The 23,582-nt window shown below is 40.2% G+C and overlaps 1 protein-coding gene across 1 annotated transcript in view; it reads right to left on the minus strand.

Moving 5' to 3' along the window:
• The window catches only part of slc35f4 (solute carrier family 35 member F4), a 165,820-nt gene extending 142,999 nt beyond the window's left edge, over window positions 1-22,821 (minus strand). The window contains exon 1 of the mRNA XM_048600276.1: window positions 22,626-22,821. Within this exon, the coding sequence (XP_048456233.1) occupies window positions 22,626-22,821 (196 nt within the window). The remainder of the gene's footprint in view (window positions 1-22,625) is intronic.
• Window positions 22,822-23,582: the final 761 nt, after the last annotated feature.

Here is a 23,582-nt window from a genome sequence, read left to right on the forward strand (position 1 = left end):
ATAAAATAATTCATTTTTTTTTAAAAATCTCTTTCATTTTTGAGTGGAAAACGAAATGAGAGTTGAATTTTCTTCTTTAGAACAGAGGGGGAGCCAATACCAGACTTTCTAAACTAACTATTTCAGTTTTGTTTTATATCCATTTCTAACATTATATCCTTTATACCAAGGATGTACATGAAATAGAGCATCCTCAGCTATTGCACTGCATGTATTTTCTGTAAAGTAGTAAGGGTTTCTTCAAGTCATACAACATACAGTTCAAACTTATGGATTTTTACGGTATGTTGTTCCTGATAATAGACTCCAAATTGCACATCGTGAGAGTTAAAAATTTCATTAAAGAGGATATTATTCAAATTAACATAATTTCCATATGTACATTAGTATTAGTTTGCTAATATTATACCATAAATTATTTGAAGCTTAAAAAGAATCTCAGAATTACCATATTTGGGGCCCTGAAGAAATAACTCTGTAGTAGTGTGTTATTGTGAATATTGGAATGTCAATTATAGATTTTCAGACCAGACAGATGAACTGTATGGTCCATTCAGGACTGTACTTGTATAATCACAGGTCCCTGACTCCTATTACATTTATAGACTTAGAATCTCAGGATTATTCAGCACAGAAGGAGGCCATTTGGCACATCATGCCTGCACTGGTTCTATTATCTCTAACTCTAACTATAACTATAACTAAAGGAAAACAATTTGGAACATAATGACTTTCAACTTAAAGGAAAACAGAATACTGTAGATGCTGGAAATATGAAATATAAACAGTAAATTATAAAAGCAGATAAACAAAAATAAGAGAACTCTCTCTTAACACAGATGCTGCCTAACACACTGAGCATTTTTTTCCTGTCAGCAATTCTGAGTTTATTTAAAATTGAACGCCTTTGTTTGAGTTCCAACTTCTAAAAAAGCAGAGTTCTTCGGGAAAGTAAAAGAGGCAGGAAGTTATAGGCTGGTTCACCTGATCTTGAAAGAGGCAAAGTTAACTGATAGGTTCAAATTTCCTTTTTCTCATCATATTGGGATCATAATAAAGGTCCCCTCAACAATACAACTGCTGTGTTCTATTCCAAGTGGTTCCTTTAAACGATTTTTTTTCAAACCTTTTATATATATATGGCAAATGTGAGGGCTTCACTTAAGGAGAAGGAGAAATGCTAGGAAATTTTGTCTTTATTAGTCTTATTTGTCTTTAAGATATTTAATTTACATAGCATGGTAGACTAAACAATCTAATACCACAGTTATTACACATCAGTGCGAGTACATTTTTGTAATCCTACTGAGCTGAATTTGTCTTGGAGGAGCTAGGTGAAAGCCAGCAACTTCTGGATTATAGTTTGGAGGTGACCTTGGATCCAGTAATTCTCAGCCAGGATTCTAAAGTAAATTAAAACAAATCATGATGGTGATCAGCAGTGTCAATCCATTGTACGAATTTGGTGATTAGAGCTCTTACTATGGATTCTACAACACGTTAAGTTGGCCCACTATCCCAAGCTTCATGTCAATGGAAGGAGGTCACTGTTCTAAATGGATATGAAAGGGTTTGTTTTATTTGTTTGTGGGATGGGGGAATCACTGGCCAGGCCAGCATTTATTGTCCATCCTTAATTGCCTTGGGAATGCAGTGGTGAGCAGCCAATCTTGAACCACTGTAATCCATTTCGCCACTGTGTTTTAAGAAGGAAATTCCAGGATGTTGATACAGTGCAGAAATGGCAAAATATTTCCAATTCAAGATGGTGAGTGCCTGGGAGAGGAACTTGTAAGTGATGGTTTTTCCAGGCATCTGCTGCCCTTGTTCTTTTAGCTGATAGAGGTTACAGGTTTGGAAGGTACTATCAGAGGATCCTTTGATAATACTGAATGCCGTATCCACTATGATAATGTGGCAGAATAGCTTTAAGATCCTGAGGAGTGAGACCTAACATCTGATCATCCTCAAATTCTCTTAACAATGTGAATCATGTTGATGCAATCTGTTTCTATGCAATAAACTGTATGTTGTTAGCTGCAAGAGATTCTTCTAGGTACACTAGGAAATTGTTTCCTACACTAAAACCTGGCACAGCAGACATAATAGGTTCCTACACCCAAAGGGGATGGTGGTGCAAAGTTTGTCATTAGCAACAGCTCGTACGGTGTATGCCCACCCAATATTCACTACATGAATATCCCGATCTTCAATAATGGCAGAGTTCAGTGTGTGGCTACAGAAGACAAGATTGATGTGGTCATAATATTCTTCAGACAGAGATGCCCAGGGATTGACACTTTAGTGAGGCTCACCCATACAAAATTCAGTCTTCAGCAAGTTCAGTGCACTTCATATCATTTCAAGCAACAACTGAGTGTGTTGGCTATGGGCTTTAATGCCATCCCATTGTAGTGATGAAGGTTTCTGCTCTCAAACTAACTACACCCTTACCAAGCGGTTCCAATACAGCTACAACACCGTTATCAACAGAAAAAAAGTGGAAAATTGCCTGGTTACTACAAAAAGTAGAACAAAGCTGATCCTGCCAATTAGTGACCTGCCAACTCTCTATCATCAACAGTGATGGAAGGTGTCATCCATAGTCCTATCAAATTGTACTTACTCACCAATAAACCACTTGAGCATGTTCAGTTTCTGTTCTTTCAAGTTCACGTGGTTTCTGCAAGCTTTTACATGGACAAAGGAAATGAATTACATAAGTTGGGCGGTGGTTAACCCTTCCAACTGACATCAAGGCTGCATTTAACCCCAAGCAACCCCAATAAAATTGAAATCAATAGCAATCAGAGGGGAACTATTCACTGACTAGAATCATATCCAACATAAAGGATATGGTTGAGGTTATTGGATGCCAATCATCTCAGTCACAGGACATGGCTCCTTAGTCCAACCAACTTCATCATTGACTTTTGCTCTGTTGTAATGTGACAAGTTGGGGTATTTCTGATATTGCGCTATTTTTAGTTTCATTTCTCAGATAACAAAGTAATGTTTACCTGTATGGAGCAAGACCTGGACAATAGTATGCCTTAATGTGATAAGCAACAAATAACATTTGTGCCACACAGCTGACGGATGAGGTTGTCCTCAATCTGAAACATTAACTCTGTTTCTCTCTCTTCACAGATGTTGCCAAACATGCTGGGCATTTACAGCATTTTCTGTTTTGATACCAACAACTACCTACACCAGAGTCCAAGCAATTTCCCTTAACATTTAAAGGTATACTCTTTTTTAAAGTTATAAATCATGCAGCCATAATAATAGGTCATACACCATAAGTCATAAATGTGGGCTGATCATGGCTGATCAGAGGTTTGCTGTTCTGTGACTTACCTCCTGACCTCCCAAAATCTCTCCACCACTTACAGGGCACAAATTAAGAATGTGATGGCATACTTTCCATTTTGCCTAGATCTTTGCAGCTCTGACAAAGGTAAAAAAGCTCATTCCCACTTTCTCTCAGGCAATTAGGAATGTACTATAATATTACAGAAATGCCTACAGCCAATGAATATATAAATAAAAATAAGATGTATTGGGCATTCTGAACATGAACTTGGAAAATATATATTTATCATAGTTTGACATAAGAATATTTTCAGAAGCAATTTGTATGGTTGTGTTTCCCCTGTAAAATATCACTTTGCAAAATAATCTTTTGTTTGAATTGTGTTACATGTGCTCCAGGAATCTTATCCACTCATTTTCGATTTCTTAATTTGTCAAGTCTTTCACATTTTAGCTAGGGCTATGGTATCACTCACTGTTTCTTGAACCACATCCAAGAATTTTAAATGGATTCAGTTAACTAAAATGTGCCGTCAACACTTTCTTTCAGTGTTGAGGGTGAATATCTCAGTAAAAACTGTCAACCACAACACTTCAAGCGCACGTTGCTAAATTCAGCCTGCAGTAAACATTGATTCTTAGTACACTTGCTTTGGTGCTGATATGTGGCATTTTCCACGATGCAAAAGATTGGTATTAAGATATGGAAAGGTAATAAGTCACAAGATCAGCTCAATGTATGAATCTGAATGAGACTGACCACAGGCTTGTTCCTTTGAGCTTCAGTTATATTTAGCCATATCATCATACTGGTAATTCCTAAAAACTCCAGTTAGTTTTCTATTTCTAGGATAATCAGTTGGCAACTATAACAATAATCAATTAAAACAGGCCATGGGAGAGTATACCCCAACCCTAAACTGCACAGTCCCTACTGGGAGAACACAATGGAGTCCACAGAGACCCAACGAGAACAGAATATGCTGAAAAGACCAAAAGATCACAAACCTTACATCAACTCTGCTTTTCTGTCCACACATGTTGCCTGGCCAGCTAGGAATTTCTACGAAGTTCTGCTTTTATTTTAGATTTACAGCACCTGCAGTATTTTGCTTTTGTCAGAGAGAAGCACTCTGCTTTTTTACAGTAGTATCAGTGACTAAACACTACATTGTTGCCTTCTCATCCCGATGAAATGCTTTGCTAAAAGTACTTCTACCTTCTTCCCTGGTTACGCAATCACAAAATTCAAACTTCAAATATTCTTAGCTTTCATCCTCCTTTTCTTTACATGTAATACAGCAATGGATGGCAGAAAAGAAGACAGCTAATGACAATGATAATGAAAATGTCATGGACAATGACAATTTGTAGTCCTCTCAGTAGTTCTTGCCAAAGACTACTTACTCTGGGCTACTCTCCCCAAACACGCTCCAACTCACCGTCTGCTTTAAAAGCATTTTCATACTCAGGATCCAGGTATTTTCATTTAAGTACAGTGAGATAGCATTAGTGCAGATGTGCCAACAGTAGATTCATAGAACACAAGGGAACAAGGAGACTATGAATTTGCGAATTAGGAGCAGGAATAGGCCATTCAGCTTCTTGAATGGCAGCTCCTCTGGCATCCTACAGGATCATTGCAGATCTTATTACTCCACATTTACACCAACCCCAACAACATTTCACTCCATGTTTCTCGACAATCTATGTATCTCTGCCTGAAAGATACTCGAAGACTCTGCTTCCACAGCATTTTGAAGAAGAGATCCAAAGACATTCAACTAGTCTCTGTGAGAATAAAATCCTCCTCATCTCTGTCACAAATAGGAGACCCTGTACTTTGAAATAGCGACCCTGAGTTCTAGATTCTCCTACAAGAGAAAACATCCTCTCCACTTCAACTCTGTCAAGACCCCTCAGGACTGTTTCAGTCAAGTCGCCTCTTATTCTTCGATACTCCAGCAGATACAAGCCTCGCCTGTCAGACCTTTCCTGATGAGACAGTTCCCAGTATTAGACTAGTAATCTGTCTCTGAACAAATACATGCAATTTACCCAGCGAAGGATAGGGCAGTCTAGTGGTTTCCAAGCCATGGATACCAGGGTTCATGGTTAACCGCGTGATGAGACTATAGTGGCTCAGAGGTCAGTGGCCAAGTGTGTGTAGCAACTATTGGATTTGTTAAGTCTAATGTTCTCAATTGCAACAATTACAAAGGGATGAACATCAACTTCAATTAATTCTTTTTTATTCACTTGAGGACATCACTAGCTGGCCGGTATGTATTGCCCATCCCTAGCTGTTCTTGAGAAGGTGGTGGTGAGCTGCATTCTTGAACCGCAGAGGTCCATGTGCTGTAGGTTAACCCACAATGCCATTAGGCAGGGAATTCCAGGATTTTGACCCAGTGAGAGAATGGCAATTTGTTTCCAAGTCAGGATGGTAATGGCAGCTGAGAGAAACCCCAGCTTCTAGCTGTGACTGAGAGAGGGAAAAGATAGCTTCTACTTCTCCAAGTCTAGAACAGAAACTGCTTAAGGCTTAACCTAAAAACTGAATAAATAACTAGAAAGCCTGGTCTATAAAAGTTGGCCAAACCCAGCCAGACTGCTTCCATTTATCCAACTTTCAAAAAAATCCCCAAGGCCTCACAAGCTGTTTACTTTCTTACAGACAGTGCAAAACCTCTCGTTCAATCCCTCTTTTAAAAACTCAGGACAAAATAACCTCTTAAAGCCATAGCATCAACACAGTAGTCAGTAGTCCATTTAAGCTATAAGACATTTCAAATGTAACTTACTGTGGCTTGCCTGTCTTGACAAAAGTATGGTAGATACCTATTTTAATTTAAAACAACAAAAGAAGCTGTAGTTCATTTGAAAGTTAATAAATACATTGACAACAGTAACTAAAATAAAGCAGACACTTAGCTCAGATATTAAACATGAATCCCCCATAAAATATCTTTCTACTTTTTCAAATGCTAACTAACAGAATTCTCGCGGACAAAAATGAAGGAAAAAGTATTTACTTTGTATTTTATATGTTCACTCTACACCTCACATATTTTAAAAATCAAAGGAGTGGCATTTCAAATAATAATCAAAACTAAATTTATTTTCATTCAGTAATCAAGGATCATGCAGCACTGGTGAATACTTTCCCCAAAAACATTCAACAAAGGAACTCACTGGACAAACTAACTGTGGCCATGTATTTTAATTAGATACCCATATACTCTTGGAGGGGAAGGTTTTTTTTAATAATTAGCTACTTTGCCAAACAAAGCAAACACAATCACGCAGTAACTGTTAGACATAAAAGCCAAGAATAAACAAAATTTGCTTCCAATAACTCCATTCAAACAGGTTAATACTTGAATATTTGTGCAACAATTTAGAGTTCATCTTAAAGGATTGGTACCCTTTACAGTAACACATTATTTATGCAATGCTTGCTGATGTTACTTATGTCCTTTGTGCATCTTTCAGAATGACATTACTATTGGCAAGATAAAACTATCACTGACAATTTCCATCCACATCTGAGAACATAAAAATTGAAAATAGGATCTGTGCCATTATCTTTTCAGTGCCCTTGATTACCATGGAGCACACAAAAGAGTAGCTTTTTTTCAATAACTACTCCAGCAGAACCTAAAATGAGACTTGTTTCTTGTACAGCATGTTACTTGACCAATTTTTTTTACTCCTTCTGGATGTGAGAGAAATTGGCAAAGCTGGCATATATTTCGCACCTAGACCTGATGTTAAGAAGGAGGAAGTCAGCTCTCTTCTTGAGCCATTGCAGTCTATTGGGTGGACGTACACCCATAGTGCTGTTAAGAAGGGAATTTCAGAATTTTGATCCAGCAACAGTGAGGAAGCAGCCGCTTTTAAAGGGAACTTGAAAGTAGTTGTGTTTCCATTCATCTGCTGTTCTCCTGAATGGTACATGTTGCACTTTTGAAGGTGCTGTCTGTTGCTGCAGTGCATTTTGCTGTCAGTGGGTGGAGGGAGTGAACGTTGAAGGTGGAGCATGGGTGTCCATTAAGCAGGCTTTCTTGTTCTGGGTGATATCAAGTTGTTGGATCTGCACTCATCCAGGCAACCGGAGAACATCATTGTAGTTTAGTAGGAGGCCACTGGATTATCAACTCGACACGACTGCTTAACATGATTGTAAATGCTTCAGCCATTGAGCCTAATGAGCAAAGCTTCTTCACAAAAGGTGCAAAGGTGACATCAGTTTATGAACATTTTCAGTTTCATTTCAATTGTTCTTTGAAAATTATTAGTAATAAACAAGTTGAATTTAGTGCAGTGTTACCATGTACTTAAATTTTTAAAGCAGTGTTTACCAAACTGTTTTCCAATGTGACACCATCTTAGAACTTGAAAATGAATATGGCCCCATGAAACAATAAAAACAAAACAGTATCAAGAAATAATATAGATTCGAGATTATAATTAATAAAGGCTTGTCCAAAAGACAGTTCAGTGGCCAGTATGCAGCCCACCAATGCTTTGTATGGCTTTGTCCAAAACACGTGGAACAAGTAAGGAAGTTGAATAAACACTGAAAATTCTAGAGTAACTCAGCAGGTCAGGCATTATCTGTGCACAGAGAAACAGAGTTAACAATTTGAATCTGATATGACTCTACTTCAGGACTTCAGAAATTCTGAAGAAGAGACATTCCAGAATTGAAATGTTAATTCTGTTAATCTTTCCACAGATGCTGCCAGACCTGCTGAGTTTCTCCAGTATACTGTTTTGTTTTCAGATTTTCAGTATCCTGGTATTATTTAAGGAAGGAAGTGGATTAGAAAATCACTGTGGACCTGTTTATCCAATCACAGGCTGTTTTCTTCCTGCATGTGGTGCTGATAGGCTGAGGAAGGGAAGTGATTTGTGATAGGATGAGCAGCAGATAAGTGCAGATGACTAACTTCTCTTTAGTTACCCCATGCTCCACTCCCTCTCGAACTGTTACCACACACCTGATCATTTGGTGTCAAGCAACAAATGAAGATATTTGCATTGCATTACATTTCTGCATTTTTGCACATCAGTGGAAAAGGGATTAGCCTTCGACGCCCAACTTATGTCCAGAAGACAAGTGCAAAGAACGTGGGCCAGCAACCAATTGTGTAATGATTGGAAGACCCAAGAGAGAATTCAACAAAGACAAAGGAGAATGAAAAAGAGGTGTCCTGGAAAGAACTGCCAAAATTGTGCTATGGGCAGAGAGTGTGAGTTAGAAATCCAAGTTGAAATAACTGGAGACTGGCAAAGTTTTCTAAAATATGTAAACAAACCAAATCATTGCTGATCATGGTGCTACATTGAGAAGGATCAGAAGCTGGTTCAGTCCAATATATAGCACACCATTTATGCATGAAGAGAGTGAAGTAGCCATTCCAATGATGATGGTTGTATGGTGGCGTTGCACGTCAACAACTAGGAGCAAGGCGACCACGTTGTCAAACAAATGCAACAGAGAACAATGTATCCCTCTGGGATGGGTATGTGATCACCACATTCGGACAAATCGGACATGATACCTTTGTATAATGTTTTTGTTACTAGGAGTTGTTTGCCCTTGGAAATTACTTGTTGTGATATATTAAGTTCATCTCCATATGGCCAAAATGAACAATGCTCACTGGTATTTTTTTGAAACTCTCAGGTCATCCCTGGATAATGATATTTTACATCCTTTATAGTTGTTAATCTTCAACCGTTGCTGACTGCAACTGTTCAAACTGGCTGTGGCCAAAGAAAACAGATCAAACTTGAAAACATTTTCAGTTGGTAGTCTAGACCAAGAGGAGTAGGTGGGATAATCTGCTCAGTGTGTGTCAGAGGTAGTCATCCTGGTAGTTGGCTTATATCTTGTTTCAAAGTCTATCCTGGAGTCTCATCGAATGATTGAATTGTATATAAATGGTCTGGGTATAGTTTGAATCTTATGAATTGTGACTACATTGAGATGTATCATATCGGTAGTCCAGTCCCACTGCTTGATGGTTGGTGACAATAATTTTGGGAAACCATGATGAGTTTTTGGATTGACACTGCAGTGTGATTTTGTCCATGCGTGGAATTGATGATCCACTGTGAGACAGTCTTTCATAGGCTGTACCATGGCAGTTCCACCTGCTGAGGTTCATCTTTAAGGATGCGCACTGGTACCATGTTGGCATTTGTCCTGGTGTTGGTTTTAGTTTTGTGCTGTGTGCTATCCTGTCTTTTCAGCACATACAATATTGCTCCATGTAAAAGCTTTTGACAGCCTTATACCATCGACGCAGTGTATAAGACTGCATAGAAAGTATAAAATAACAGTTTCAAAAGTTTCATCATCTTCTGAAATTTGCCTTTGGTTGATTGATTCTGAACTTCATTGATGTGTTTGTATTTATGCACCTTTTAACACTTTCCTTGTGGTGTTGTACCACTTTGTTGATCACCTTTGTTTTATTCTCGAGTCTGTCTTGAATTTTGGAAGCAGATTTCTAGCACACATATTCCTTGGTGTGAAATGCTTTACACATTTCAAGTGAAGCTGGCCAGCTTTTAGATAGGTACACCAAACCACATCTGTTACAGATTTTCTTGATTTGGTCCACTTTGCTACACCAAAACCATGTAATTGTGGACCTGCCACAATGATTTCATATTAGTCTCAATCCTCAAGTAATGTGTCTATGGTATGGCTCTTTTTTCTGACACAAATGATCCTTTCCAAGGACTTTAATTTGCATGGAGGCAATAACTATCTCAATGGAGCTCTGACATTTCCTCTTCGAAAAAGTCACACTCATATCCTTTGCTGCAGCTTCTTCAAACAAACTGGTCAACAAAATCTCGGGACAGCTATCTGTATGTCATTTGTTCAAATCTGTCAATCCTGAAGTTAATTCCTCCCTTGAGTTGGTTTTCAACAACCTTCCGGAGAAATTGGTTTGTTAATTCTGTGAAGCTCCTCCTTACCAATGGCAAGTAAGATTTTTAGAACTCCTTTCTCAGGATCACCCATCTGTAAAATAGAACTGCAAACACTGTTTGAACAGTTGTAATTCATGAAGGGTGTCACTGGATGCTGCCTCATCCATAATGGGGTTTCTACTATTCGTGATTCTGCCGTTAATACATTGGACCGTAACATCTTGAGCCATGCCCTGACTTTGTTTCAGCGTCAATTTAAAACTGCACCTTCTTTAAGAGCATTGACTTTGCAGCTGCTGCTCTGAGAAACTGTTATTTATGTATCAACATCCTGGAACAAAGCATTCTAGTCTCTAGCTTCTGCATTGCACTGTACTGGCTTTGTGTTCCAGTGCACTTCTGCCCTTTTTGGTTATTCCTTTTAAATTAAGGCAGTTCTAGAAATTATTGAAAGAACTTACAATCTGATCAAAAATAAATTACTTCTGTTTTCTTATTAGTTAGTGTCTTACCTATAGATTTCTGCAGCTGGCCTTACTCTCAGAAACTGATAATGTACCAGGGTGAGGAACTCCCCCATTGTCCAGTTCTCTGCCTTCCAAAGCTGTTGTCCATTGTTGGTTTTATTAGTTAGCTCTGCTGCTTGGCACTTTTTAATGATCATTTTCAATAATTATTCATTTAAAGTATCAACGTATTGCTTTGGAATTGTGTTTCCTTTTTCTGAAAGTCATGATTACATTTGTGCCAAACCATATCTGTCTGAAATTTTGTCACCTTTCCCCTCCACCATATGAGAGAAAAATTGTAATGTAGGTATCAATGCGAGAAGATTGACCAAAGCTGTTATTCATCATGTAAATATGGAAGTCTGTGTTTTACAATACTTGGTAAAAATTTTAATATTTTCTATACTCACCTGTCCAACATGTTCCAATTTATGGGTCTTGGCTAGAGAATCAACAGATGCTATTGATGTTCATATCGTAACAAGAATCTCTACAGGCCTTTTAACCTCATTAATTTTAATGTGAGGTGAGTCAAATCAACTTTTAATTTCTTACTGAGGAATTCAAATGGCAAAATAATAATAGACTGAAAAGTCCAGGAACAGCAATCACCATCAACGTTGGTGAAAAGACAACTGCTGTATTTGCAAATAGTGTTCATTCATTAACGCACTGAAAAGATTTGTGATGTTCAAACAACCTTTCAGTATGTGAGTGGATTAGTAGCAGTAAGTGATGACTGACTGAATGGGTAAATGTGTAAGTATGTAAGTGGGTGAAGTAAGTGAGTAAGGGTGGCAGGATTATAGAATGACAGGGTGGTGAAGTTGGCAGGGTGGTAAATACATAGAGGACAGATGGGTAAGGGAGCAAGATGGGTAAGTTGGCAGGTAGTTGGATGGAAAATGATTGAGACTGATAGTCAGGTCAGGACAGGAGGGGTTGTCTGCTCAGGGCTAACCAGGTAAGGCCTTTGGGGGATCCAGAGTTTAGATGGGAGGGTGAGGATGTGAGTATCAGTAAATTCAGGGATGGGTCAGAGATTCAGGAGGAGTCAAGTAGCACAGTGTAGTCAGGTTAGGTGGGGAGAAGATCACCGTTCAGAGGAGTTGATCAGGCATTAAGTAGGCAGCCAGTGAATTGCGTTGTAGCCTATGGTCCAAATTTTCCAATGGCATGATCATTCTGCAGCGTAAATGGGAGTTGTGCCCTGCAGAATCCACGGCGTAGCAAACTCCAAGGGAATTTTCCAGGAAAATGAAGCTTTCAATGGGCAGTTATCCTGCATTTGGAATCCTTCAAAAGTATCCACCTGAATTCGAGAATTCGAAGGGTTTCACTTAAGTTAAATGAATAATTGCACAGGTAAAGTTAGACAATAAACCCCTAGGCTAACTACTAGGTAACTATAAAGCTGACCTCCTAACCTCCGACAAACTCCCTTCTTCCCCACCCACACACCTCTCTGGACCCTGACCTAACACCACCCCCACCCTCTGGTTGCTGCCAAACCAATACCCCATCCCCCAGGACACAACAATTCTCTCCCCACCACAGAACCTTCTGCACCCCACCATTGGGCCTGCCACCCTCCTCTTCCCCCAGGGACTCCATTCTCCCTACCCTGGGACCTTATACACTCAACTCCTCCATGATCCAACAGTCTTCGCTGTGTCGGAATCCCCAGGGCGCAATACCATGCACCCACTCCAACCGACCCTGAATACTTGATCACTTCCCTAGCACCCTTCCCATCTTGTGCACTGTCACCCTACTCACCTGGCACCCTACTTACTTGGCATGCTATCCACCTTACACCCTAAATTCACATTTACCAATCATGCTTACCCCTTTCACATGAACTGTCAAAGTGGATCCTTGTGCTGCTGGACATTTAAATCACAGAATACAGCAACTACCATCAGGAAAAGAGGAGTGAGGGTTTTCCTTCCCCCAACTGGCCTACACTATGAGAGCACAGTTGGATTAAGTTACACTCCTCATTTCTGCAGGAGCATGATTGGAATCTCCCATCAGAAATGCAGAGCTCCTTCTTAACAGAAAAATGCAGAAGCAGAGAGGCGATCTGACTAGAATTGCCACTCCTTGGAAAATCCAGCCTATGATTGTAATTTTTGTCCCACACCTCTTGGTAACTATCCAGGTCAGTAAGTTGGAACTATCTGAAGACTCTGACTCTAACTCAGCTTTTGAGACAATTTCTGAGGGACCCAGGGAGCAGGCAGTTTGCCCATAGGAAGTTCAAACTTCCCAGGCAATTCCCATAGGATCAGTGCATTGCAACCTCTGTATGGCCCCAATACACATCCCTGATCGAACACCTGGAGACTGAACAATCCAGAGGCTGCAGTTTTGCTATAAATTTTCCTATGCACAATGCAGCCTCAAAGCACATATTTAGTTCAAAAGGTAAATAACATATGAGGAGGCAATGGCCTAGTGGTATTATCGCTCGACTATTAATCCAGAGACCCCGGTAATTTTCTGGGGATCTGGATTTGAATCCTCCCATTGGGATTCTAGATTGTGGAATTTGAATTCAATAAAAATCTAGAATTTAAGGTCTAATGATGACCATGAATTCATTGTTGATTGTTGGGAAAAACTCATCTGGTTCACTAATGTCCTTCAGGAACAGAAAATGCCATCCTTACCTGGTCTGGCCTACATGTGACTCCAGACCCACAAAACTGTGGAGGCTCTTATCTGGCGTCTGGGATGGCCAATAGATTCTGGCTTAGCCAGCAACATCCTCATCCTATGACTGAATTCTTTCTAAAAAAAACAGCTGAAAATGCAGCCGGGTTCCTTCCAATCCAGGGAAAGTGGAGTACTTCAGAACAGACATAGAATATGTGGCAGTAACTGTCACTGGGGTTTCAGACAGAGCCTCCGTATTCCCCAGTGAATGAGAATCAGTGAAGCCTTGTCTATACACCCTGCCCACCACACACACTGTCCCCTCTGCGCATGCACAGCTCTGACAGCCTGAGTTCCAGACCAGGCCTCAGAAAGCAATACATTTAAATGATCTTATTGAACAGTACAGCAGGCCCTTCAGCCCACCATGTCTGTGCCGACCATGATGCCATTCTAAACTAATCCCAGCTGCCTGCACATGGTCTGTATCCCTCTATTCCCTGCCTCTTCATGTGTCTGACTGAATGCCTCTTAAATGTTGCTATCATATCTACTTCTACCATTCTCCCAGCACCAAGTTCCACACACCGACTACCCTCTTGTGTAAATAAAACTTGCCTTGCACATCTTTAATTTGGGATTTGGGACTTTAGCATCACTGGCAAGGTCTGCATTTATTTCCCATCCCTAGCTGTCCCCTAAGAAGACAATGACGAGCTGCCTTCTTGAACTGCTGCAGTCCATGTGCTGTAGGTGGACCCACAATGTCTTCAGGGAGGGAAATCCAGGATTTTGACCCAGCGACAATAAAGGAACAGCGATATATTTCCGAGTGAAGATGGTGAGTTGCTCAGAAGGGAACTTCTTGTTTTTCCTACACAACTACAGTCCTTGTCCTTCTAGTTAGTGAATGATAATCCAATGCTGCAAACAAAGCCTCCCACGCCCAGAACCAGTGAAGCTAATAGCAGCATCCAAATTGCTGCTAACACTTCCTGCAACGAATGGTCTGAATAGAGGTAGGAAGAAACATGGTCTCACTCTCGTGATAAGTCATATTTCTCCCTGAGAATAAAGGGCATGAGACACACTGGGCAACGTTAACATAAGACATTTTAAAAAATAGTTTTTTTTAAGTTATCTCTAATAACATGTCAAACAAAATGCTTTAAATGAACACAGGATTTTTGCAAGGCAATGCAAGCGTCCTTTCACAAAAAAAATTATTTTACGTCTGTACCTAAGTTGTTCACGTCATTTTCTTTTCAAATCAGCCAGCCTGCACTTTTTAAATTTTTCACCCCATTTCATCAAATAGGATTACTTTACCAGCCTCCTGCTATGTGGTAGACACCAATAAACATGCAATGTGATTCAGAAAACAAAAGTTCTCATCCATAATTCAGAAAGAAAAAGTCACAGTTTGCTCACGAAGTATTTAATATCAAAATGAATCCATAGCCAAATATATATTATATATATCTTTATATATACACATATGTATATAAATATATATAAATCCAGCAGAAGTTAAATCTGAACAAGATTGTGGGCACTTGTGTTGGCTTTAACCCAAATGTCTTGTGAAGATTAAATAAAACCTGAGACTGAGAGTCAAGCAGAGTAAGAACAGGGATGGACCCTGCCTAGGCTCCAGGATGGAACGCAGTTTTGGCGGAGTCACAGTTTCGGGGCCACACTGTGGGAAAACCACTGCTCTACACATGCCAAATTTTATCAAATTTCAAGTTTGCACTCTCACCCATTGAATTTAAAGCACATTTCAGGGACCAAGCTCAGCAATTTTCTCAGAAAGGAAAAACGAGATTGCTTTATACTTCACTTGCACAATTTGCAGCCTTCTCACAATACAGTTTCAAGCAGGAGAGGTCACAAGCTTTTCAATTGTGGAAAATAAAAAGGCAATGCATTGCAAATACAAGCTTTCTCATTTGTGCATGTGCCTGCATTGTCAGCTTACTGCATTGATGGAAACATTCTGTATAGTAATTACTCTCCCAGAGGGCAATACTTGGTTGGAAGTACAAGTTAGATTTGTTTCAAAACCTCGCGATATTTCACAGTAATTATTTTGCTTAACTTTTTCCAAGCTATGTGTGAATAATACTTCTTATCTTTGAATAATACTTGTGATCCCCATCTTGACCCAGGATATATTGCCAAGCTAAGGCAGTAATGACCACTAAATTATCCTGAAGCAAACCATGTGCCACTTCCAGTTAGATGTTTTTTCAGACCTACTTGCACACAGGATGTTGATCCCAAATGTAGGACCTTTTAGGCCTGTTAGGCTGAGATCTAAATTCCACACTAATGGTACAAACTATCTTTACAGTAATATACCTCACGGGTAACACTGAAACTGTAAAAGTCATGGAAAAAGCATTAACTAAATGGCGCTATGGAAATACAAGTTTCTTATGACATGATGGAATTGACATTGAGGGCATCTATTTTGGTTTTCAAATATGATAGCCCCTACAATAACCAAAAGGCTAACAACACAATGACTGTGTAAAAGAATACATCTAGACCTGGTCGTTTATCAACAGTAATTGTTGATATTGTTCCATTAATATATATAAAATTATAATATAATGTTATATAAACCAACTATGCAATTCATTAAACCATAAAAGCTTCCAATTGTTATAAAAATTCAATTGAGTCAGTAATGTTTTTCAGTGAAGAGATTCTGCCATTTCTACCTGGTCTGATCTATATACAAGAAGATTCCCACAATATAAGCTAAGCATTCAAATGAACTCTGCACTGGTCAATAATTTGAAAATCAAACTAACCTATTTGCAATAAACCAGAGGTTAGATCAAGCACAGAATTGAAGAGCCAGACAACCTGGGTACAAATCCCACCTAGTTTGGAGATGTAAAATAACACCTCTGAGCGGGTTCATTAAAAATCAATCACAGAACGAGGCCCTTTGGTCCATCATGCTGGCACAGGCTTGTTAAATGAGTGTCATTACCTAGTGCCAACCACCTGCATTTCCCCCATACCCTTGCACACCATTTCTATCCAAATGATCATCCAATCTCCTCTTGAATGCCTCAATTAAACCTGCCTCCACCACACTTCTAGGCGGTGCATTCCGTTCAGTAATTACTCGCTGAGGGTAAAAGGTTTTTCTCATATCACTCTTGCTTCTTTTGCAAATCATTTTATATCCATGCCAATAAAAAACAGAAATTGCAGGAAAAACCCAGCATCTGTGGATATCTGTGGAACGTTTTAGTTCTGAGCAAGCGTCACTGAACCTGAAACGTTAACTCTGTTTTCTCCCCACAGATGCTGCCAGAACTACTGAGTTTTTCCAGCAATTTCTGCTTATGTTTCTGATTTCTAGCATTCACAGCTCTTTGGTTATTTTACTTATTTGTTTATTTGGTTACTTTTCGACCTTGTTCCTTTTTCATGGGTGAGCAGTTTTTCCTTATCTATTATCAAACCCGCTAATGATTTTGTGAAATTTTATCAGATCGTCTGTCAGCTTCTTCTCTCCAAGGAGAACAGTGACAACTTCTTCAATCTATCATCATATCTGAACTTTTTCATTTTCTGGAACCATTCTTGTAAATTGCTTCTCTACCCTGTCCAAAGTGTTCACATCTTTCCTATAACATGGCTCCTACAACTGTCCACAATATTCTAGCTGAGGTCTAACAAGGGTCTTATACAAGTTCAACACCACCTCCTTGCTCTTGTACTCTCTTAATCTCTTGTTAAAACCATTTGTGCCCATGAAAGTTCCAGCATTAAGGTCTTCAAAAATCAATAGTCTGTATTTTATATCACTGTGGCAGTAGTGGTAGATCAAGGTAGGATTTATACAATCTCAGCCTAGTCAACACAACAATGTACTTCGTGCTAATTTCTGGAAATTGGTGACCAATTTAAGAGAGCTTTCCCACAGTTTATTCAAGCTGCAGCCTGAAAGAAAAAGACAAAGTGTTGGAGAAATTCTGCAGGTCTACGAGCATCTGGAGTTAACACTGAGTCCATTTTGACTCTTCTTCAGAACCGAAGCAACGGCTTGATATAACTCTACTCACAGAATCATATCTATTAGTCAGCATCTTGGGTTGCTTCATCATATTTTGATTATGTCCTGTCCCACCAGCAGAATGCACCTTCCAGTGGTTGAACTCAATGCTACACAATTGGGTGAGAAAGACCTTGGGAACAACACTGATATTGAAGTCTCCTGCTGATCAACACCTACTATATCCTCCTCAATAATGGATTAGTACTCCTCCAGGTGGAACACTATATGGAGGAATCTCTGACAGAATCAAGAGCATGGGGTGGTGGCAGGGGGAGCGGTGATGGTCATCACCCATTGCTAACTTGTACATTCTTACAGTCTGTTAACTCATCTTACAACCCAACTCTGGTTCCTTGACTTACATCAGGCCACAAAACTAACTTGGTTCAATAAAAAGGGTAGAAAGATATACCAGGATCAGCAACGCACATTCCTTAGAATCAGATATAAATGTAATGAAACTACTTTGCAAGTCTAAATTCCAAAAGCAGCAGACAGTAAGCAACCCCTAAGCAACATTTGAAACAAGGCTTTGAAGCCCTAACACATCATATTTTGGCTGATGAGCGTGCTATCAAGGTTAGGAATGCAGGAGTTCAAGAAGAAGACTCGTCACCAACTTCTCAAGATGACTACAGATTTGTAACAAGAATAAATGCAAGTAACCAACAGAAGGAGGAAATGTCATGATCATCTGTATTCTCATCTACAGTACAGTACAGCATCAACCCATGACTACAAAAGACATGTCTGAAACAAGTGTCTTCTGCCAAAGGTACTGAGTACACACCATTAAACATGCCAAGGTCCAGTAAATTTAATTACTCAATATAATGTTAAAAAGCTGACTGCACTGAACACAAGAAAGGTGATACATCCTGACAATATCCAAGCTATAATCCTGAAGATATTTGCAGACTAATGAGTTATTCTTTTAATGCAGTTAGTTCAGTATAGTTACATGTGCAAGTTTACTGAAAACAGAATAAATCCAACCCAGCCAATTTGCACTCTGTCAGGCTCAGCCATTAGTACTGTCATCAACAGTTCCATCAAGACACAATTATTCACCTGACTGCTTGAATACTGGCCATCATCTACAAGGCTTCCATCAGTAAAGTCTTAAATACTAATCACTCCTGGAAGGCTACAGCAGCAACAACACTCAATCAGCACAGTACAGTTGTCTTAAGCAACGTCCCTACCATTGGACTTAATATCCACCCAATCAACATATGGCACACTGCAGCTGGAAATATATAAAGTGCACATTGTGCACTGCAGCAAGTTCAACACAATTACCTCAATAACAGCTGTGCATAGCCTTTACCATCAAGAATGAAAGAGGAAGGACGTTATTGAAATATCATCAATTCCAATTTTTCCCTCCAAGTTACAAACAATCCTGGTACTGTACAATGTAAGATGTAGGAGCTCTAGATTGTCATAAAGCCCATCAGGTCTGGTTCCCCTTTCAATGAGATCGTGGTTGATCTGATGATCCTCAACTCCAATCTTGCCTTTTCCCCATAACCTTTGATTCCCTTACTAATGAATCTGTCTTTCTTAGCCTTGAACATTCTTAATAACCCAGCATCAACGGCTTCTGTAGTAAAGAATTCCACAAACTCACCACACTCCGAGAAGAAATTCCTCCCCATCATTGTCTTAAATGGGTGGGGTCTTACTCTGAGATTATTCTATTCTTGGACTCCCATAAGGGGAAACAACCTCTCTGCACCTACCTTCTCAAGCCCCTTATGAATCTTATGTTTGAATTAGATTGTCTCTCATTCTTCTAAACTCCAAAGATTACAAGCCCAACCTAAAATTCTCCTCATAAAAAAATCTTTCTGTACCCAGATTCAACCTCATGGATTCTCTGGATTGACTCCAATGCTAGGATATCCTTCCTTAGATAAAAACCAAAACTGTTCACGGTGTTCTAGTTGTGGTCTAATTAGTGCCTTCTGTAGTTTTAGCAAAATCTCCCTACTTTTATACTCCATTCTTAATAAAGACTAACATTTCAATTGCCTTCCCTATCATTCACTGAATTTGGACGCTAGCTTTTTGTGATTCATGCAAGAGGATTCCCAAATCTCTCTGAGCTGCAGCTTTCTGTAGTCATTCTGCCATTTTTATGATATTCAGCTCATCTACGCTTCCTACCAAAGTGCATAACCTCACATTTTCCCAAATTACATTCCATCCACCAAGATTTTGCCCACTCAATTAACCTGTCTAAATCCCTTTGCCAGTGCTCCTTCCAGGCTGTGCAATCATACAGCTGCTCTGAGTGTCCACACATGCTGATTGTGATATGGACACATTGATTTCCCATTCCAAAAGCCACAGTCATAAGTGGACCTCAGAGGCCCACGCAGAAGCGGGAAGAACTAGTGGGAATGTAGCCCTCTGTAGACTCTTTGTCTCATACTCACCATTTACCTTCCCACCTATTTATGTATCATCAGCAAGTGTGGCAATACCATATTTACTTCCCTCATCTCAGTCATTATGTAGTAAATGATTGTGACAGTAGCATTAATCCCTGCCATGTTCCCTACTTACACGTTGCCAACCTGGAAATGTTCCCATTATCCCTTTGAACCCTTCCCAAAAGCGATCAGTTTTTAGGAGTCAACTTTGTCAATCTCCTTTATAATATTGAAAACTTCAAACATGTTCCCCCAAAGTTTTTTACCCAAGGAAAACAAGTCAACCCTTCTTAACATTTTGAGGATTTCATATTTATTGCTCACATCTGTATTGCTCAAGGTCAATGTTTTCTCTGCACACAGTACTCCAGAGACCCAAAAATGCATTATAGATAGGAATACAACAAAATTTGTTCTAATACAAACTTAGTTATCAACTATATCATTACTAAATATACAAGAGAACTGAGTAAGACACACTCTGTCGATGCAGCATTGACAGCCAATGTTGTAGAAAAGAGCTACACACTTAAGACCTTAAGGAAATGGCACCTAAGGAAAGATTGATGATTGTGAGTCTTTTCCAACTCAAACAAGTTGAGGCAACATGTGACAGAAGTATTTCCAATTTTTAAGGTTTGGACAAATCAGATCCAAGTGAGCATTAATGCTGTGCACACAATGCCAGGGCAAGGATTACCGCTAGAAATGAAAGGCAATGGAAAATGCAGAAGGTTCTTCTTGTTAATAAGAGTAAAATAAATCTGTGGAACAGTTTATCCACACAAATGATGGAAGAAATTTTTATGGCTTTGAAGGAGTAATGAGGCAAGTATTTGTCTACAAATGGAACTGGGTCTGGGTAGATGGGCTTTTCAGACTGAAGGTCTTTACTGGCTGACTAGGTTTTTATCAATTGAGAATGTGAGAAATTAGTTCATTAGTTTAATAAACTTCCTGCATGCAATGTGAATGAATCCCTGCTCTGGATTGCTCTGGGCTGTTGAGGTTTCACATTATAATACGTTAAACGTGTTGTCTAACTGTTGGAAATGAGGTCACCTTGCAGGAAAATAATCAGTTTTCTTTTCCAATGACAGGAATAGATGATCTTAGTAACTTTCCCCCAATTTTGTGCCAGGTAACAGCTTCACAGCCATGTAATCCTGAACGAGAAACCTTTGGGAAATATCCACTGACTTAAAACAAACCCAGTCCCTTCTCTGTATTTTGTATTTTTTTGGTATGATTTATCAGTAGAGACATTTGCGTAAATAAACCATTAAGTGTCGGAAATATCAGCGGTGACTATATAGTGACGGTTACAGGTTGTTTTCGTTTTTTGTTAAGATCCTATTGTATTTGATTCTCATCCAGGCGCCAGCAAAGTCAATGTGAGAGGCAGAACGGTAGTGTTCAGCAACCCCGGTTAGATGTCGCATTGATAAACATCTGCCCGCAGTACACTGTCAGAGCAGTACTCAGAGGAAGAGGGAGATGTTGATCTATTCGATGAGGTAGTGTGAAGCAAATTGCACGGCCGTGTATTCCAAGCCAGTGCAGAGATCTCCATCCGAGCTGTGAAGGTTTGTAACACAGTGTTCAATGGCCAGTCCATTAACCGGACTGGGGTCATTCATTCCACGCCATCTACCTTTATTCGACACACGGAGATTCCCCACCGGAGTATGGCAGAAACATTTCATCTTTGCATTGCCCCGCCCCCCATCGCCTTCAAAATATCAGAATAAAATCTTCTTGCGCGTTGGGAACCACTTGTCAGTACCAGCGCTCACTTAGTTTTCAACTGACATTGTTTGCGAGTAGCCGCACCACTGAGATCACCATCAATAGTAAAATTCAGCATTTGCCAATGTATTTTACACCCTGATGGGAAGCCATGGCCAACCAGGAGCAACAAGAGGATTTATAAAATCGGTCTTATACGAATGTTTTACAGTGTCCTTGCAAGTTTCACCTCAAGCGGTGAAGCCAGTTAAAGGTCGTTTCGGTCACTGTGGGCTTCACATTACTATAAGCCCTTTTCTAGTTACAATCCCCTCAGGGGCTTCTTATCCACTGCCTGCGGTTCCAGAGGCGACGACAGGACAGCGTCATTATCAGTCCCAACAATTGGGCACCTTGGACCGCCAGAGGAAGCCAAAGATGCAAACTAATTCCCAGCAGGGGGAAATAAAAACACAATCTGCATTTTAAAAGAGGAATTTTGGTCGGGTGAATAAATTCCTAGTAAAAGCGTGGTCATATTTCAAGCGCTCCCGGGACTGAAACAGCGCAGCCTGCAAGATGCACCGGGAATACTGAGCAGTGACTGACTCACATCTCCCTATCTCCCCCAATCCCTTCCTTCACCCCAGAAACATCCACCTTCAGGCACCTACACATACACCTACACATCCAAGAGGAGACTTCAGAGTTGGGACCGGTTGGAAATTGCATGCAGCCGACTGGATAAGTTTTAGACTTAGTTCATTACTTGGCGGATATTTTGTTTACAGCAAACGACTGGGTACTGTCAGAACTTCAGAATCATCACCCGAGGGAACTCTGCCAGTGAAATCAAACGGAAGGTGTCTTTTGGTTGTTTCCTCGCTGGCTCCTTTAGCCAGGAGTTGGGTTTGTGAGCGCTTCACTTACTTTGATGACTCGAATATCCCGGGTAATAGCCATAATATCCCGTGATCCGTAAGATCCTGTCCTCGATGGTAGACACCCCGTTGGAAGCAGCTTTGACATCCATAAAGGACCGGGAGCACTGCTGGTCTTCAGAGGGCGAAGGAGACAGATACTTGAGCTGGTTGAGGTGCAGACTTATGTCCGACAGTCTTCGCATGGTTTTGTTAGTGAGCGGGGAGTTGGACTCTGTCAGGCACTGCTGACGGAGAGCTCATCCCCCTACCCTCCTCCCCTGTGCACAGTTACTCCCCGCCACAGCACTGTCACCTCTAGGGGGCAGCCCGGTATTCACCTAGTAATCCCAGCGCTGTGCCCCCACCCCATTTCACTGAGCCAGGAGACAGCACTCAGCTCCAAATCGCCGCACGGTTTGGGCTGCGTTGCTTCCCCCACTCCGCCTTTGGCAAACAGCAACTGGTTGTATATCAATTAAACAGATCACAAAAAAAATGAGTTGTCTCGTAGATCTGCGTCAGAGATCACTGGCTGTGAGGCTTTGCACCAAACCGCCCCCGTTACACAGCCAGACACAGTCCTCGGTAAACCGCCTTCTGCTACTCGCCTTAGCTCATTGTTGGAAGGACCGCGGAATGCAATGGTTTAAAATTCTGCCTTCTATAGCCACCCCCTTGACTTTATTGTGGTCTGTAGGATATGGCAGGAGAGAGCCGCTTTGGAAAGCTTGGATTTGCAAAATAGGACGTGTTTAAAGATCAGAGTTCCTTTCCCAGTTCGAATCAAAGTGTCAGATTTTTGAGTGAAATATTTGTCAGAAAATAAGTCACTTGCATTGGAGATCTCGCAACAAACGGAAGAACACAAATCCATAAATGACCGCGCATGACGCTGCTCGTGGGACTAGTAATTTGAGCTCTAATTATTCTGTCGAGCTGGTGTAAAGACAGAAATGTAAAACAG

This window comes from Rhincodon typus, chromosome 8 (assembly GCF_021869965.1).
Source record: "Rhincodon typus isolate 14 chromosome 8, sRhiTyp1.1, whole genome shotgun sequence".
Lineage (NCBI taxonomy): Eukaryota > Metazoa > Chordata > Chondrichthyes > Orectolobiformes > Rhincodontidae > Rhincodon > Rhincodon typus.